Consider the following 18,366-nt stretch of genomic DNA (forward strand, 5'->3'; position numbering starts at 1 on the left):
GGGTAGGGTGTTGCCTCCAGGTGCAAGAGTCTGATATGCGGGTAGAATGTTTTCATTGTTTTAGGGCCTCCTTACTGCCCTGTGGCCTAACAGTTGCACAGTGTCATTGTGATTCCTTACAGCTTCTACAAGTTATCTATTGCTGCATGACAAACCATCCCAAACTTACTTCTCCAGACTATTTATTCAGTTCTCTTAGAGAAGAGAAAAAAATCATATTTATTTTTACCACGGCAATAAATGCCTTATTACCAGGTATTTACATATCAGATACTTTGTGCCTGACAGAAGATGGACTGCCCTGCCTGTACTGTTTTTTATTATTACCTTTCTTTTCAGCTCCTCCTCTCATTCTAGCCCTTTACCATTCCTTTCCTGACTGAGCCCCACCCCTTTACGGAATTCTTCAGGATAAACTAGCTTTCTTCTCTCATTACTTGCTCCTGCCTGCAGTTGCCTGCACTCTGCTTCGTCAGTTGCCACTTTTCTGTGTGCTTTCTGTCCTCTGGGGAGTACGTTTGTATGCTTTTGTTTCCATCTTGGTCTCTTCAATATTGAGGGCTCACAATTTTTATGTTTTTTCATTCACTTGCCATCATTTAATGGGATTTCAAGAGGGAAAGAAATAAATGTACATACTTTGCCATCTTGAACCATTAATAAAAGAACATTGTTATGAGCATAACAAAAGTTGTTACAGCCGTTAATAGAAGTGAGAGATTTTAAAATTACTTGTCAGAGAAGATGCATGTTGAAGTTTTTTCCTAGTATGTGAAGTCAAGTATATATGCCATTTCATTATTTCTGTTGTTATTGTTTAAATTAAAAGAAGAAGACGGGTAGGATGAGGCCTTCTATTTTTTATGTGTATTTATAAAATCCTTTTTACATTTTAGAATATTTAAGAATTCTATTTTAGAGTTGGAAGAAAATTTATAGGTAGGTAATCCTTTGATTTACAATGAGAGAACAGATCCACAGAAGTTAAATGACTTATTCAAGATTTTTCAGGTATTTATTGGCTGAGTTGGTTATAGAACTCAGGTTTGCTAAGTATTTCTGTCATTCTGCTGTATTGTTTGCTTTCATTTAAGTTTGTTATGATTTTTTATCTATTTTTGTCTGTTGTAGTGACTTTTATTTAAGAACCACCGTTCAGCATACCATGTAGCTTTGAATAGTGTATATGGTACTCATGTGCAAAATGAGAAAGTTGGACTAGTTGATGTCTCAGGTTTATCTTTGCACTAGAAGCCCCTGTTTCTAAGCTATATATTAAATGTTCTCATATGCATGAAAGTTTATATGTGTGTATGTCTATGCTTAAGGTATATTAAAAATTTTAGAGTAATACATATTCTTTGTATTCTAGATTTTCTACAATAAATAGTATGAAGAAGAAAATAGTTCTATATTGAAATTATTACAGACAGCATTTGGTATTTTTCTTTTGGGGAATTGTATCTCTGTGTAATATTACTCTAAACATATGTGTAAATTTATAGAAGTCTGTACATAAATACATGCACCGTCATTTTTAACCACCTACCAGATAGCCAGTTCTCTGAAATTTGACATAGGTTTCTATTGTGAACCTCATATGTGCACAGCTAAGCTTCTTACCTCTGTTGCCCTGCTCTCCTGCTTGCCCATGCCTCCCTCTTTCCTCACTTTCTGCAGCCACTTGGGTATCAGGTCTTTGCTGTACTATTTGGTAAGTATTGCTGTATCCTTCTTCTGTATTCCAGTGGCCACTGCTTCAGTATAAGCCCTTTTTAAAAAAGAAATAGACTTTATTGTGTATATTTAAAGTGTACAGTGTGATGTTATAAGGTATATACAGTAGAACCTTCATAGTTGACTACCTCCCTAAGTTGACCCACTTTTCTTTTTTTTATTTCACATTAATGTGAGGGAATAAACAATTAGGTTTCAATATTTGCATTTGTTAGATAGAATCCCTGTTGTAGTTGTGTCCTGAACCCAGAAGGTATGCCGTATATCCTTACATTGTGCCCGTTAAGTGGGAGCACAGCATTCTCCTTCCTCCTCCCCTCTTTACTCCTTCCAACCCCTTCCCCCCATTTTGAATTGAATTGAGTTTTTCTTATGTGTGTGTGTATTAAATTGATGTTGTCCAGTTTTCATAGACTGAACATGCATCACATGTATATATCAGTACCTTAGGCCTATTTCCCTGTGTTAACCACATTTGTATGTTGATCAGTTTGTTACAGTCCCTTGGGTTTTAGAGGTTTTACTGTACATAGTAAAATAGTTACTATAGTGGAACAGGTTAACATATTCATCATCTTATATAGTATCTCATTGCCCCCGCCCCCTCACAGGAGCAACTATAATTCATTCATTTAGCAAAAATTCTGAATGTAAAACACTGTTATTAACTATAGTGCTTAGGTGATACATTAGATATTTTGAGTCATTCATTCTACATATTTGGTACTTTGTCTTCTTTAACTTATAACTCCTCATTTCCTTTTTCCAAACCCAGCCTTGGTTAATCACTGTTTTATTCTCTGTCTCTATGTATCTTATTTTCCCTAAGATTCTACATAGAGTAAGATCATACAATATTTTTCATTCTGAGTCTGGCTTATTTCCCTTAGCATAATGTTCTCTAGGTCTGTGGTCCCCAATGCCAGAGCTGTGCCTGGTACAGGTCCAGCTGCACAGCAGGAGGTGAGCGGTGAGTGAGTGAAGCTTCATCTGTATTTACAGCTGCTCCCCCATTGCTTGCATCGCCTCCTGAACCTGAGCTCTGCCTCCCCTCGGTCCCCCCACCCATATTGTGGAAAAATTGTGTTCCATGAAACCGGTCCCTGGAGCCAAAAATGTTGGAAATTGTTGCTCTAAGTCCATCCATGTTGTGCAGATGTCGGGATCACCTCCTTTTTTTAAAGGCTGAGTGATACTCTGTCATTTTTATATACCATGTTTCCCTGAAAATAAGACCTACCCAGAAAATAAACCCTAGTAGGATTTCTATGCATAAACCCTAGCAAGATTTCTATGCATTTGTTAAATATAAGCCCTACCCTGATAATAAGACCTAGTGATGGGCATGGCTATGCAGCATATTTGCATAGCCACTCCATGCATTTCGGAGCAGAGCAGTAAGGAAGACTGGAATACCTTTTATCTGCCACAGCTTCTTTCTCCGAGCCATTGGCACTTGCGTGTGCGCATGTGGTAACCACAGTAGCAGGCATCCCATTGCGCATGTGCAAACGGCTAGGGGAAAGGAGTTCAAGCATCACTAGCGCCAGCCCCACCAACAAGGTCGGCTCCCCCTGTCAGGTTCCAGAAGAAGATGACTTAACTGTATTTGAATAAATGTAGATTGTTGTACTATACTTAATAAAAATAAGACATCCCCTGAAAATAAGCCCTAGTGTGTCTTCTTGAGAAAAAATAAATATAAGACAGTGTCTTATTTTTGGGGAAACACGGTATGTATGTGAGTGCGAGAGACAGATAGATTCTGTATCCATCTGTTCGTTGATGGACACATGTATTACTGTATCTTGGAACATGGGGATGCATATAGCTAATGTAAGCCAATTATTTCCTCTATTCTAGCTAATTTGGGGAGCTTCTCAACAGTTGGCCCATTTTTCATTTTTTTTCTCCCTTTGGTCCGTTTTACATACTGCTAACAAAATGTTTTGGTTTTTGAAACAAAAACCAGCTTCCATTGATTAGACACTGTTTTTGATTCCTTACTGCTTATAAGATGTCTAACTGATTTAGCCTAGGGTGGGAGGCTTTTCACAACCTTAAATGAGGGGACAGTTGTTTGCAGTAACCTTTTAAGTCCTAATCTCTCTGGTCATGTTTGTCTACTCTGTATTCCTTTACCATTTCACTTAGTCACTTACCATATCAAGGCCCAGAACAAAGCCTGGTATGTGATAAGTAGTCAATAACACTCAACCTACATTTAATAAATGAATGAAAGTGATAATGTACCATATATCAGCTACCTAGACAGTCCTGTTGAACTTTCAGGTTTCAAAAGGTGAAAACAGTATAGCAGAATAACAGGAAGTCTGAGCTCTATGACCAGCTCATAAGGGAAACAGTCAACTCCAAGTTACTTGCTTTACTTATGACAACTCTATGAATGAGTTTTATTGTAGCATTTTGAGAGTTAGACACTGAACTCCAGGATACCATCTAGCAGTGACAGTGTGCTTACAATTTCTGCAGTGTGCATCAGCATGAGAGAAGTTAACAGTGTTGGTTTAGATCCTTGATAAACAGGGCTCCCTGCAGTCAACATGTATTGTGGGAGTTGCTACCTTTATTATTTTTAGAAGTTACTTTACAAGTAAATGAGTACATTTTGACTTATGCCCTGGGAATTCAGAGATGGTTCTAGACTGTGGTATTTGAAGGAGGACTTGGGTTGATAGAGTTTCCAAGAATCAGTGAAGTAGTATTAAGCATCAAGTGCAATAATGAGCGTACAATTTAAAAGCAAATACACATGTTAATTTGGGAGTCTTATATTTTTAGTTAAATTATTTCATTCATTGAAAACATATTGACTACCCTTGCAAAATGTAACAAAGTAAAGGCAAAAGTAATGGGAGAGAAAGCAGTGGTGTTCTGTTTCCACTAGATTTTAAAGTTGCCTTTGAAAGATAATTATATATAATTTTATAATGTAACAAATATTTCACAACAGACTTAACTAAAACTCTCCAGAGAATTTTTTTAAACAGTTGAAAATACACAATAATTTTCTAAAACCAAAGGGGAAATACTATCATACTAATCTTAGCCCAAACCTTTCTTCATAATCATAAAGGAGATTATATTATTTTAAAAACAGGCTCTAGTGATGACTGAATTATTCCCAATAAATGTTTAACTACTGGATTTACTATTGGGCCTTCTTGTCATGTAAGGCTGTTTTAATTAACCTATGGCTTCAGTTAAAGCCACCTCACCCCCCTACCCCACCCCACCCCCCACCAAAAAAGGGAAAGAAGAAAAGAGGAAGGCTGGTAGATACCGACACAGAAGTGGAGTAATGGGAAAGCAAGTCACAGGGAAAAGCAGGCAGGACCCGACCTGGTTACCTACTGAATGACACCACTACATTGATAATCTTTTCTTGAGCAGTGCTCAGCTACTCTGGTGGCAGCTGCTGTGGCTCCCAAGCAGAGGATCCTAGGAGTTGCTCTTGTCAGGGATGGCTTACTCGGTAATATTCTGCACTACCTCTAGAGGGCAAGTCATAGCTGTCTGTGTGGAGTCTGTAGGGCATATTTTATCCAAGGCTCTCTGCAAGAAAGAACTCTTTTTTCCAAGGCACTTGTTTAAGGACCTTTAGTGTATGCTTTGTGGAATAATAAAACTAGCATTATGGCTCATGGCAGACATTCCCGGCTACCATTTTCAGTTCTAGTTGGCACCAAGGTCTGTTGACTTGTGTGATTGACCCTTCTGTGCCAAGGATTTTTCCCAATGTGACCACTAGGTAAGTATATTACCGTACCCTCCCTCCAGCACCTGAGGGAGTAGACACCAGCCAAATGTCTTGACTTTTCTTTTTCCTGAGACAGAGGTCATAAACTTGTAATTCACGGGCCAGATTCAACACCCAAATATGTTTTGCCAGATTCTTAAGATGGAAAACTTTTTTTTCTGCATATAAGCCTTTAAAAATTGGAAATTTTACATTAACATGTAGATTTCCAGTTTTTCTTGGAAAATTAAAACGTGACAACAACTGGACTTGAACAGCAACTGCAGCTGGATCTGAGTAGTGGCTGTGTGTTCTGGACTTGGGCACATGTCTTCTGTTTATCAGGCCCCATTTGTCCTGGCATATGAGTTTGTAGTCCTTGGAATAGTATATGCATGAAAATTAAGTCGTAAATATAGTTTTGAAATTTTAAAATTAAATATGTCATTGAACTTTTAATAAAAATTCTCCCTTGAATAGCAAATATAAAATGTTTTCCAAATACAGGATGTAGGTAGTAGGATCAAAATGTTAATATTCTTCCATGATTGGCTCACACATATAGAAACTTAGTACTTCCCTTAGTTTGCACCAAGGTGCACACATACCCTACCACACACAGACTTAAAGATGAAGAGAAGGCATAAATCTGGGTTCATGGATTTCAGAGAAAGCATGTGTTTGGAAGAAATTTTTGTAAGAGGAGACAAGTAACCAGACTTTATCTTCAGCCATGCCTCAAGTGAATTCAGTATGAAAAAAGACTCCTAGAAGGTAAGCAGCAAAGAAAAATTAAAGAAGCTGTTTTCCTTTGGAATTTCACTTTAGGAAAAGAAGAAAATTATAACAAATTCAAGTTGTTTAAAAGTATTATACAGCAGGAACTCATGTTCAGACTGATAATTGTGATGAAGGGCTGGCTTTTAATCATTTTTATTTCAGTGTATATTTAAATTTGTATTAAAATATAGGCACTCTCACTAAACCTTAATTAGAAACCTTTTTTTTTTTTTTTGCAGATGGTCAGAATTAGGAATAAAATTGATTACTTCCTTGGATGCTTTCCTGATGTGTTCAGATTCTGCCAGTCACCCCCCAACCTTGCCCAACCCCCTTCTGGGAGGCTTTCTATGCACACTCTCCTCTCTCTATCTGGCTTGAGCTCTTCAGACCACCACATCCCTGCCATCTCCCACCAGCTCCAGATAATCTACTTTTCTTTAGCTCTTCTTCAGGAAGAAAAGGCAGGAAGCGGAAGTTAAAGAGCATAACTGGATTTTTAAAGCAAAATTTCATATAGATTTATAAATTATTGCTACAAAATTTGATTTTTAAAAATTTCTACATTAGGACTTTATTATACCTCTATGCTGAGTTATATGTATATAATTATATACCTTTTCTCTTATTTAGGACTCTTCAAAAAATGTGGAATCCTTCGCATCCATGCTAAGACGTTGTCCTCTTACACAGATGGGACCTGCCAAGGATAAACTGGTCATTGGACAAATCTTTCATATTGTGGAAAATGATCTTTATATAGATTTTGGTGGCAAGTTTCACTGTGTATGTAAAAGACCAGAAGTGGATGGAGAGTAAGTAAAATTATTTTCAAATGCTTTTAGAGTGTTTATAAAAGTTGAGATTCCTCAGTATTGTTTGATGTAGGTGATGTAGGTGAAAAGACAAAAAAAATATTTATTTCTCTTAATAAGGTCATTAGAAGAAAAGTTGGAAGATTATTAAAAATACTTTTCATTGATGTTAGCCCATCCTCATGTCTTCTCGAAGCAGTGAAAGCAGTTTTGGGGAAGACTTGCATGTTTATCCTGATAATAAACCGTTTCATACCATGAAGTTAAAAACCAGCTTTGTGGTAATGCATGATGCTCAGGTCACTCTGCCTGTAACCTTTCTTGCCCCTTCTCCGTTCCACAGTCTCTTTCACCTTCTCAGGGAGTCTCCTCTTTCTACTTCTCCATGCACCTTCCTCTTCCTCCACCAAATTCTAATCCTTTATCATTTTCTTTTGTTATAATTTTGCATCTATTTTCAGGATTATCATTTTTTCTGTCATACTATAGATAGAGTTTATTCTATTAGTATTCTATACAGGTAAAGATATTTATTATTTATTCATTTATTTATTTTTGAGACAGAGTCTCACTCTGTCACTCTGGGTAGAGTGCTGTGGCATCACAGCTCATAGCAACCTCAAACTCTTGGGCTCAAGTGATCTTCTTACCTCAGCTCCCCAAGTAACTGGGACTATAGGTGCCTGCATAGTGCCCAGCTATTTTGGTAAAGATAGGGTCTCACTTTTTGCTCAGGCTGATCTCAAATTCCTGAGCTCAGGTGATCCATCTGCCTTGGCCTCTGAGAGTACTGGGATTACAGGTGTGAGCCGCTGCGCCCAGCAAAAAATGTTTAAGTACAATGTGTCTGTCAAACAGATTTTACCACACACTCGATTGTAGCCAAAAGGCTGAGAAGTGATATTAATCGAGATTTTAATATAATCAGTGTCTGTTGTATAAAGCTAAAGTAGCAATGAAAATAATTTTATGGTTGGGGGTCACCACACCATGAGGAACTGTATTAAAGGTTGCAGCATTACAAAGGTTGAGAACCACTGGGAGAGTTATTAAAGGAATTAAATTAGTTCTTGCATGTAAAGATTTACAGCAGTGATTGGCATATAGTAAACAGATGCTACTTTTGTTGTTGGTATTTCTGTTGTATTGTTATTTTTTTTTTTTTTTTGAAACTGAGCCTCAAGCTATCCCCCTGGGTAGAGTGCCATGGCATTACAGCTCACAGCAACCTCCAACTCCTGGGCTCAAGCGAGTCTCCTGCCTCCGCCTCCCAAGTAGCTGGGACCACAGGCGCCTGCCACTACGCCCGGCTATTTTTTTTGGTTGCAGCTGTCGTTGTTTGGCGGGTCCGGGCTGGGGATTCGAACCCACCACCTTAGGTGTACGTGGCTGGCGCCTTAGCCGGTTGAGCTATAGGCGCTGAGCCGTATTGTTATTATTGAAATCCTGGTGGCTTGATGATAACATCCCTGAAGCATCCCTGTTGGGGAGGGTTTATGAAGGAGGCAAATGTGAAGAGATGGGGTCTGTAAGTTATCCTTCAAGAGAGACATCCTGAGCTCTTGGGTACTTTCGGCAGGAGCTGCAGCAGATCATTTTTTCATGAATAGAAAGTATATCTGTAATTTCAAAGTGAAGTACTATTTTGTTTTACACAAAGATATCCTCCAGTCCTCTCCCTACAATTGATAAACTTTTCATCATGTTACCCTGGATGCTATCCAGTTGCAGCAGCTATCTCATTCCTATACTCTGACCTAACATACAGCCAGAGAATCAGGTATTAACTTCATAAAAAGATGTATTTTACAGACAGCACTACTCAGCTATTTCTGAATAAATATTTGCCTGCTTAGTTAAATACCAGTGATACACTTTTTTTTTATACTTGAGGGTGTAGTTTTGTTAATAATATTTCTTTCATGGATATTTACTTCTTTGTGAATATTCTTTGATCTGTGCTATTCTTTTTTCTTATTTAATTAAATTTAAAAAAATAAGTTTTGTCATGTCATATTCCTGAACATAATATTTTAGAATGCCTTAGAGATTTAGGATTACTGATTTGATTCTCATGCTTTACTAATTCAGATTTTTAAACATCATTACTTGTGGTTAGATGAGTGCTATAGTGTGATTTAAATTTATTTTATGTATAATCTATCTTTAAATGGTTAAATACTGGAATATGTTGCAACGTTTATTAAATCTTAATTTTTTATTCACAATACGCACACTGTCTATGCACATATTCTTATCAAAATTACTCTTTGCTTGAAACCTCCATCTCCATCTGTTCTTCCCCAATGAGGCAGTCTATTTAACAAAAATCTTTTGAGGGGAAGTGGGTAGTTCATGGTAATTTTGCAAATAATTTTCTGATCTATGGAGCACTCACTGCTTTAGAGTCTGTTTTAAATGTCCTTAGGAGAGTTAAATGCCTACAGTGCTTTGTTTCATAGTAGCTTTAGCTACAGTAGCTATCTCAACTCCTGCTTCTTTGGAAGAACCTCCACATTATCAAATTATTTTCACCAGAAATGCCCACGTAAACTTCTGCAGTACTCACAAAAATCAATACATTCATGAATAAGGACCATGAAAAGGGGGGACCAAAATGCTATAGGAGTTGATTTGTTCGTTCATTCATTCATTCATTCAACATGCACTAGACCTCTTCAGTTTGCCAGCCACTGTTGTAAGGACAAGTTTTCTGTTCTTATGAAGTTCATACTTTAATGGAGAGAGGAGGAATAAATATTAAACAAGTACATAAAGCACTTTTACTTTTTTCAGACAGTCTCGCTCTGTTGCCCAGGCTAGCATGCCATGGTCTCAGCCTAGCTCACAGTAACTTCAAACTCTTAGGCTCAAGCAGTCCTCCTGCCTCAGCCTCCCAAGTAGATGGGACTACAGGCACCCACAAGGACCCCTGGCTAAATTTTTCTGTTTTTATTAGAGACAGGGTCTTGCTCTTGCTCAGGCTGGTCTGGAACTCCTGAGCTCATGAGACCCTCCCTTCTCAGCCTTCTGGTGTTGGGATTACAGGTGTGAGCCACCTTGCCCAGCCAGAATCACTTTAAACTGTTGTTCATTACTCAGGTAGAAAGGGATAATTATTACGGTAGCAAAATGTGTGGTGAGTAGAAGATAACAGTCAAAAAAGTTCTTTTACCTCAATTTCTAGTAGCCAGGGATCTGAAATGCAGAGTACTTTTTTTGTGTATGTGATAGATAGGAGGTAAAGCTTAAGCTCTCTTCCTCTCTAGTCTTACAGACTGACACTGTTACCTCTAACAATGTGCCCAAAGGAGTTGTTCAGCCAGAATTTAACCTGAATAATTTAAGCACTTTATCCCCTACCTACATACCCTATATACAAATGCTTATGGTTTTGTAGATAGCAACTCCAAAGTCTCTATCTGCATACATTTTTTTTTTTTTTAGCAAATTCCTTATTGTCCAGTTTTTAACCTATCATGAAATGAAGGTTTCTGCTTTTCACAGAATATTTCTCTCTTGATTAGTACATGTAGAAATACCTAGGTTCTTTTTAAAACCATTCTCCAGGGTTTTTAAAATACTTTTCTGTCATGTATGCTTTGAAACTATTGTAGAGAAGTGTCAGGTTAGCAGAGTTACTGTTTCAGCAACTTTTTACTTCTATTTGTATCCAGAACATAGTTTGTGGGAATCTACTTTATTCAAGTCTTTGCCTGTTGTCTTCTTCATTAGTAGGATGATAGCAGTGATCCAGAAAGTAATATGATCCACCTTGGTTGTTTCTGGTCTTCTCCTTTTCCTTTAAGTTTAGAGTGTATGACAAAACAGAACAATTTATTGGGTTGGACACATGTTTGCTCTCTAACTCCATGATGCCAGACCTCTAACCAAGCTGATTTGGAAAGCTAAATAAATCTTAATAATAGCAGATCTTTCTGCTTTGATAGTTTATAAGTTCCTATAAATAAGACATAGATATTTACACCATTTGTTCAGCCTTACATTTATGATGAATGTTACATCATTCATCAGCCTTACTTCCTTTTTTAAATCTCTTTAATGAAGCATTTTTTTCTCTCTTCATTCAGACTTACATGTAATTGAGTACTTTCTACTTTACAACTTAAAAATTAAATACAGTGAAAAATAACTAAAATTTAATGCATTATCCAGTTTAGTAAATGTTTTAATTTTGTCATTGTTGCTTTTAATGAGTAAGTTTGATGGCATTTCAGACTTATAGCAACTAGTAAGTATCAGAAATCATTTTTGCTAACTAAATATTCTAATTAGCTGAGTAACAGCCTTTTAATAGGTTTCATAACTTTTTTGTTTTAATATTCATTTTTTGATTATAGTTTAAAGGAATACTTTTCAACCTTTGCACCTAAAAGCCTGAGTTTTGCAGAAAGACATCATGGATTATTCCTGGGGGTAGAGGGGCTCTTAGGGATTATACCTGGGGGTAGGGGGCCATTACTTTGAAAGCTGCTGTAGCTTTATCTGTTTTGTATATTACAGTTCTGATAACATTTTGTTTAAAGCATGTGGTGATTATTTCTACTGCAAAACACAGTTTAAAAACACATAAGGGGAAAAACAAATTCTAGAAAGACATTACATTAATAGTAACATGCAGAATCTAAACTATTGTATTTAGACATTAACGATAATAATTTGATCTACTTTGAGTTGCAAAATAGAAATATTATAAATAAATTCACAGATTTTGGGGCATGGGTGAGATTATTATTTAGAGTATCAATCTTGAAAGTTGAATCATTATATTTTTCTTCAAATCAGCTTATGGCTTGAAATCAGAAATCACATATGACAAATGAGAATGGCTCTGGCATTAGCTTCTTTAGCAATTATCGTTTAGTTAACTGGTTTACCAAATTAATCGACAGTCTCTCCTTGTTCTGTAAAGTCTACTGACTTGGGCTGATACCAGTACCACACCAAACATTAGAGATTAGTGGTCCTATACTATACCCGGGCACTTTTAATTCTTCTAGTGGAGGTAGATGTTTAACCTCAAAAACATATTATTTCAAAACCTAAAGTAATTTGTGTGAATTTCACATACTTTAATAAAATATGAGTATAGAGAAAGTTTTTATTCTTACAAAAGCTATGTTAATGTTTTGGAACGACTCCATTAAAAAAAGACATTTTTTCTTTTAAAGAAATTGCTATCAAATTACGTTATAAATTCTGAAAGAAAAATCATAAAAATGTGGCAGGTATTGGTTTCCAGATGTCCTTCTGTTCTTGCTCTGCTTTCATGTAACCCTCATAATCACAGATCTTGCCGGTGTAGGTATTGTTCTCCGAGGAAGTGGGTGCTGAGCTCCAGTGAATAGACGCCTACTCACAGAGGAGGCCTTGGCCCCACATTAGAATATTTGCATTAATTGGCTTGAAGTTAATATTTTTACTCTGTACATGTATACCGTTATTTTATGATTCCTTTCATTTTGACATATTTTTCATCAATCGTTCTGTGTGTCAGAGGTCTTCTACTGTGATTTAAGAATACAAGGCACTTTCCCCATCATGAGAATCTATCGACTCCTTTCTTTAACATATTTTTCTTCTGTCATATTAATATAGCACACAATTTCACAGAATTTATTGTAGTATGAATTAAGATTGGCTCCTTTCCATATTCCTTCTGATTTATTTCTAATAATCATAATTTTTCTTTAAACTACACTGGCATTTCATGTAAATTATCTCATTTCTCACAAGAAGCATAGAAAGTAGATGATATTTGAAAATGAAGAAAGTAAGTATCTGAGCAAAAATAACAGGTGGCAGTCACGCAACTAGTAATTAGCAAAGCAGGGATTCAAACTTTGGGCTGTTTGTATCCAAAGCCCATGAATGTTCTTTTTGAGCTACTATGCTATTGTCTAAATCATACAACATATAGTAACTTAAGTGTTATAAAGACTTCCTAAAACAATCTAACATATGAAGCAGTTTCATATTGGACCCTGAAAGCAGTGTGGTACGAAGCTCTCTGGAGGTCTGTTAAAAGAATGGTAGGTAGTCTGTTATATCTTTGGTTATGTATACAAGGTTGTTGTGGTTTGAATGTTTGTGTCCCCAGAGAATTCATTTGTTGCAACAGTCACTAGTGTGAATGCCGTTAGGAGGTGGACATGGGAGGTGATTAGGTCATGAGGTCTCTGCACTTGTGAATAGGATTAGTGCTCTTATGAAATAGGCCCCAGAAAGCTGCCTTGCCCTTTTCACCCTGTGAGGATACAGCGATTAGGCACCATCAGTGAACCAGTACTAGATCTTTACAAAGCACTGAATGTGCTAGTGCCTTGATCTTGGACTTCTCAGGTCCTAGAACTGTAAGAAATAAATTTCTCTTTTTTATAAAGTACCCAGTTTGTGGTATTTTGTTATAGTAGCTCAGAGAGATTAAGATAACAGTATATTATGTTTGAAAAATATTAACACCAATAAATAACTATAGTAGGTCCAGGCCTTGTTTTGGAACAGATTTATATCATAATTATGGTGAGATTCACAGGAACTAGTTGTTTGGTAATGATTTGTCACGTAAAGTCAGCATGCTTTATGTTATTTAAGAATGATATATTTCAACAAAGTTTATTCTGTAAATTAATAGAAAGCTGTCTGTTTCTATATGAAATCCTTAGTTTTTACTTGTTTGATTGGTTTTTTAAATAAAATCTATCATCTACCTACTTTGAACTTGTTAGACATAATTTAACCTTTTTTTAATAACCCAGGGTTATAATTATAAACATTAATTTCTTTATTATATCATAATAAAAACATAACAATTATTGTTTCATAACCACATAACCTTCCATTTCTTTTTTTGTTTGTTTTATTGTTTGAGATTCATTGAGGGTACAAAGAATTAGGTCATACTGATGGCATTTGTTAGGTAAATTCCCTCTTATAATTATGTCCTGCCCCCAAGAGGTGTGTGATACACTGGGACCCCCCACATCTCCCTTCCTTCCCTGCTCCCTCATTTCCCTACCCCTCACCATGTATTGGGTCATCTAGTGCCTTCATATTAGAATTGAATACATTGGATTCTTGCTTCTCCATTCTGTGATGCTTTACTAAGAAGGATGTATTCCTTCTCCATGCAGGTTAATACAAAAAATGTAAAGTCTCCATCTTTTTTAATGACTGAATAGTATTCCATGGAATACATATACCATAACTTGTTAATCCATTCCTGGATTGGTGGGTATTTAGGTTGTTTCCACAAATTGACAATTGTAAATTGAACAGCTATAAACAGTCTAGTGCAAATGTCCTTAAGATTAAAGTGATTTTTTTTCTTCTGGGTGGATGCCCAGTAATGGGACTGTAGGATCAAATGGTAGGTATATTTGAGTGCTTTGAGAATTCTCCATACTTTCTTCCAAAAAGGTTATATTACTTTGCAGACCTACCAGCATTGTAAAATTGTTCCCTTCTCTTCACATCCATGCCAGCATCTGTAGCTTTGAGATTTTGTGATATGTGCCATTCTCCCTGGGGTTAGGTGATATTTCAGGGTGGTTTTGATTTGCATTTCTCTGAGAATTAGGGACCATGAGCATTTTTTCATATGTTTGTTAGCCATTCATCTGTCTTCTTTTTAAAAAGTTCTATTCATCTCTCTTGCCCAGTGATATTAGGGATTGTGGGCTGTTTTTTTTTTTTTAATTGATGAATGTGAGTTCTCTATAGAGCCTAGTTATCAAGCTTTTGTCTGATTCATAATATGCAAATATCTTTTCCTATTTTGAGGGTTATCTGTTTGCTTTGGTTGTTGTCTCCTTTGCTATACAGAAGCTTTTCAGTTTAATTAAGACCCATTTGTTTATTTTTGTGGTTGTTGGAATTGCCACTGGTCTTCTTCATAAAATCTTTCCCCAGGCTGATAACTTCAAGTGTTTTCCCACACTTTCTTCAAGAATTTTTATTATTTCATGCCTTAGATTTAAATCTTTTATTCATCTTGAATCAATTTTTGTGAGTAGAGAAAGGTGCGGGTCTAGTTTCAGTCTTTTACATGTTGTTATCCAGTTCTCCCAGCACCATTTATTGAATAGGGATTCTTTTCCCCAGTGTATGTTCTTGTTTGGTGTATCAAACATTAGGTGGCTGTCAGATGTTAGTTTCATTGCATGGTTTTCTATTGGGTTCCAGATGTCTATGTCTCTATTTTTGTGCCATGCTGTTTTGATCACTATGGCCTTATAGTCAGATAGGCTGATGTCCCCAGCTTTGTTCTTTTCTGGTTCCATACAAAACAAAGAATTGTTTTTTCCAAATCTTCAAAGTATGATATTGGTATTTTAATGGGGATTGCATTGAATCTGCAGATTGCTTGGGGAAGTATAGACATTTTCACAATGTTGATTCTTCCCAGCCATGAGCATGGTATGTTCTTCCGTTTGTTAATGTCTTTTATATGTATATATTTTTATTTGTTTATTTAGAGACAGAGTCGCACTTTGTCACCCTCAGTAGAGTGCTGTAGCATCACAGCTGACAGCAACCCTCCAGCTCTTGGGCATAGGTGATTCTCTTGCCTCAGCCTCCTGAGTAGCTGGGACTACAGGCATGTCTTCTATTTTTTTTTCTTGTGGTTCATAATTTTTTTTGTAAAGGTCCTTTACTTCTTTTGTTAGGTATATTCCTAGGTATTTCATTTTCTTTGAAGCTACTGTGAAGGGAATTGTATCCTTGATTAGCTAGGCTGTTATTGGCATATACAAAGGCTAGTGATTATGGGCATTGCTTTTATGTCCTGAGACATTACTGTACATTTTGATCCCTTCCAGAGTCTTGGGGTTGAGTCTTTGGGGTTCTCTAAATATAAGATCATATCATTGGCAAAGAGCGAGAGTTTGACCTCCTCTTTCCCCATTTGGGTGCCCATTATTTCCTTCTCTTGCCTGATTGTATTGGCTAGAACTTCCAGCACTGTGTCGAATAGTAGTGGTGATAGAGGACAACCTTGTCTGGTCCCAGTTCTAAGTGGAAAAGCTTTCAGTTTTACTCCATTTAGTAAAATATTAGCTGTGGGTTTGTTGTAGATGGCTTATGCTACCTATGCCTATATTCTTCAGTGTTCTAATTAGAAAAGGATGCTGAATTTGATTGAATGCTTTTTCTGCATATATTGAGAGAATCATATGGTTTTTGTTTTTGCTTCTGTTGATATGGTGAATTATATTTATGGACTTGCATATGTTAAACCAACCTTGCATCCCTGGGATGAAACCTACTTGATTGTGATGTATGATATTTTTCATGAGAAGCTAAAGTATAACTATTGGCTAGGATCTTATTGAGAATTTTTACATCTATATTCATTAGTGAAATTGATCTGAAATTCTCCTTTGTAGGTGGGTCTTTTCCTAGTTTTGGTATCAGGGTGATGTTTGCTTTGTAGAATGTGTTGCTGAAGATTTCTTCCTTCTGAATTTTTTGGAATAATTTCTGCAATATGGGAATAAGCTCTTCCTTGAAGGTTTGATAGAATTCTGGTATGAAGCCATCTGGACCAGGGCATTTTTTTGATGGGAGATTTTTTATTGTTTCTTTGATCTCAATGCTTGAAATTGGTCTGTTCAGGAGATCTGTTTCTTCTTGGTATGATTCCAAGTATTGATCCATTTCCTCCACATTATCAGATTTCTGAGCATAGAGTTTCTTGTAGCATTCAGAGATAATCTCTTGTATCTCTTTGGCATCTATTTTTATTTTCCCTTTATCATTTCTGATTAAGGTTAGTAAAGATTTTACTTTTCTGTTTCTATTAACCTGGCCAAAAGTATATTGATTTTATTTTTTCAAAAAAACAAACATTTTGTTAATTTTCTGAATTTTTTTTTGTTTTCAATTTCATTAATCTCTGATTTAATTTTGGTTATTTCTTTTCTTCTGCTGATAACTCCCCATTTCTGTAGTTTTTTGACACTTCTGGGTATCATTTCTCCTTTTCTGCTTATTATAGTTTTCTCCGATCTCTTTCATTTTCTTCTTCCGGTGTGCTGCTACTTGGGAAATTGATCACTGAGTTTTTTTTGCTTAAAATAAGAACAACTAATGTTAGCCTAAGGACCTGGCAGCTTCTTCTGTAAGAAAAGTGCATGTACTTTAGTGCTTGGACTTTAACATGTATTTTGACAACTCTTAAACACCTTCTATTTAGTTCTCAGAGGGTTCTGCAGCTACTTGATGTCACCAGATAACTAACTTCCTGATAAGTGAAGTGTAGCTGGGTTGGGGTTTGCCTGTATTTACTGCCTGCTCACTGATGCCCTTGATAGCAGTTGTCACATATCAGAAACAGTGTTTGTTGAACCAATCAGGTGCTGAGTGTTTTGGACATGAGCATTTATCATGGTTGAGACTTTACTGCCTTCGGTAGGAAGAGCAGCAAAAATTAGATGGGATTGTTGGATCCTAAGTTCTGTTTAAGACTGTACCAATTTAAGTTTGTATGTACATGAGTAAATTGTTAACCCAAAGAATTGCTTTATGGCATTGGTTAGTCTGATTGCCTTGGAAAGTACATGTAAGACGTTTTATCAGTCTCAAGAAATAAACAGTTAATTTTGTTAGTTTTAATTGTAAATAAACTGAACATGGTATGATTTGTCATTGAATCAGCAAGCCTTTAATGAACACTTAATATGTATTTAATGATAGTTATGTGCAGATTAAAGATAAGCCCTGCTTTCAGGGAGTTGATTCAGTTACGAGGATAGAGAAATAAACCAATAAATATAGAAGACTATGTAAGTTGTATTTACTATATTCTACAGGAATGGAGAAGTAGAGGGGATCACTGGTTCTGCTGGCTTGTGTTAGAGAAGGTTTCCCAGGGGAACTAACAGAACTACTTCTAAAGGATGGGTAGTGTTTCCAGGTGAGAGAGCTGCACTTGTACAGTTTCAAGCGTGAGAGAACCCGCATCTTCTGGGAACTCAAATGGCTTGGTTGGCTTATGTTTAGGAAGAGTGATGGGAGAATGGGGGAGATGGGCAGGAGCCAGATTTTCAAGGAATTTACACACCATTCTACACAAAATGAGGCTTTATTCTGAAGGTGGCAAAGAACCATTAAAATATTACAACAAATAACATGAATCTAATTTGTATTTCAGTGAATCTTTCTGGCAGAGGTGTGGAACATACATTGGAAAAATGTTGCCAGAGTTAGAGAGTTAGAAAGCTGCTAGAAGGAAATGATGAGAATGCGAAT

General features: G+C 36.4%; 1 protein-coding gene across 1 annotated transcript in view; it reads left to right on the forward strand.

Moving 5' to 3' along the window:
• Positions 1-18,366, forward strand: part of MRPS28 (mitochondrial ribosomal protein S28) — a 114,201-nt gene that overhangs the window by 21,104 nt on the left and 74,731 nt on the right. The window contains exon 2 of the mRNA XM_003782576.2: positions 6,911-7,092. Coding sequence (XP_003782624.1) covers positions 6,911-7,092 — 182 coding nt within the window. The remainder of the gene's footprint in view (positions 1-6,910; positions 7,093-18,366) is intronic.

The sequence above is a fragment of the Otolemur garnettii genome, unplaced genomic scaffold (assembly GCF_000181295.1).
Source record: "Otolemur garnettii isolate 467f Iridium unplaced genomic scaffold, OtoGar3 scaffold00004, whole genome shotgun sequence".
Lineage (NCBI taxonomy): Eukaryota > Metazoa > Chordata > Mammalia > Primates > Galagidae > Otolemur > Otolemur garnettii.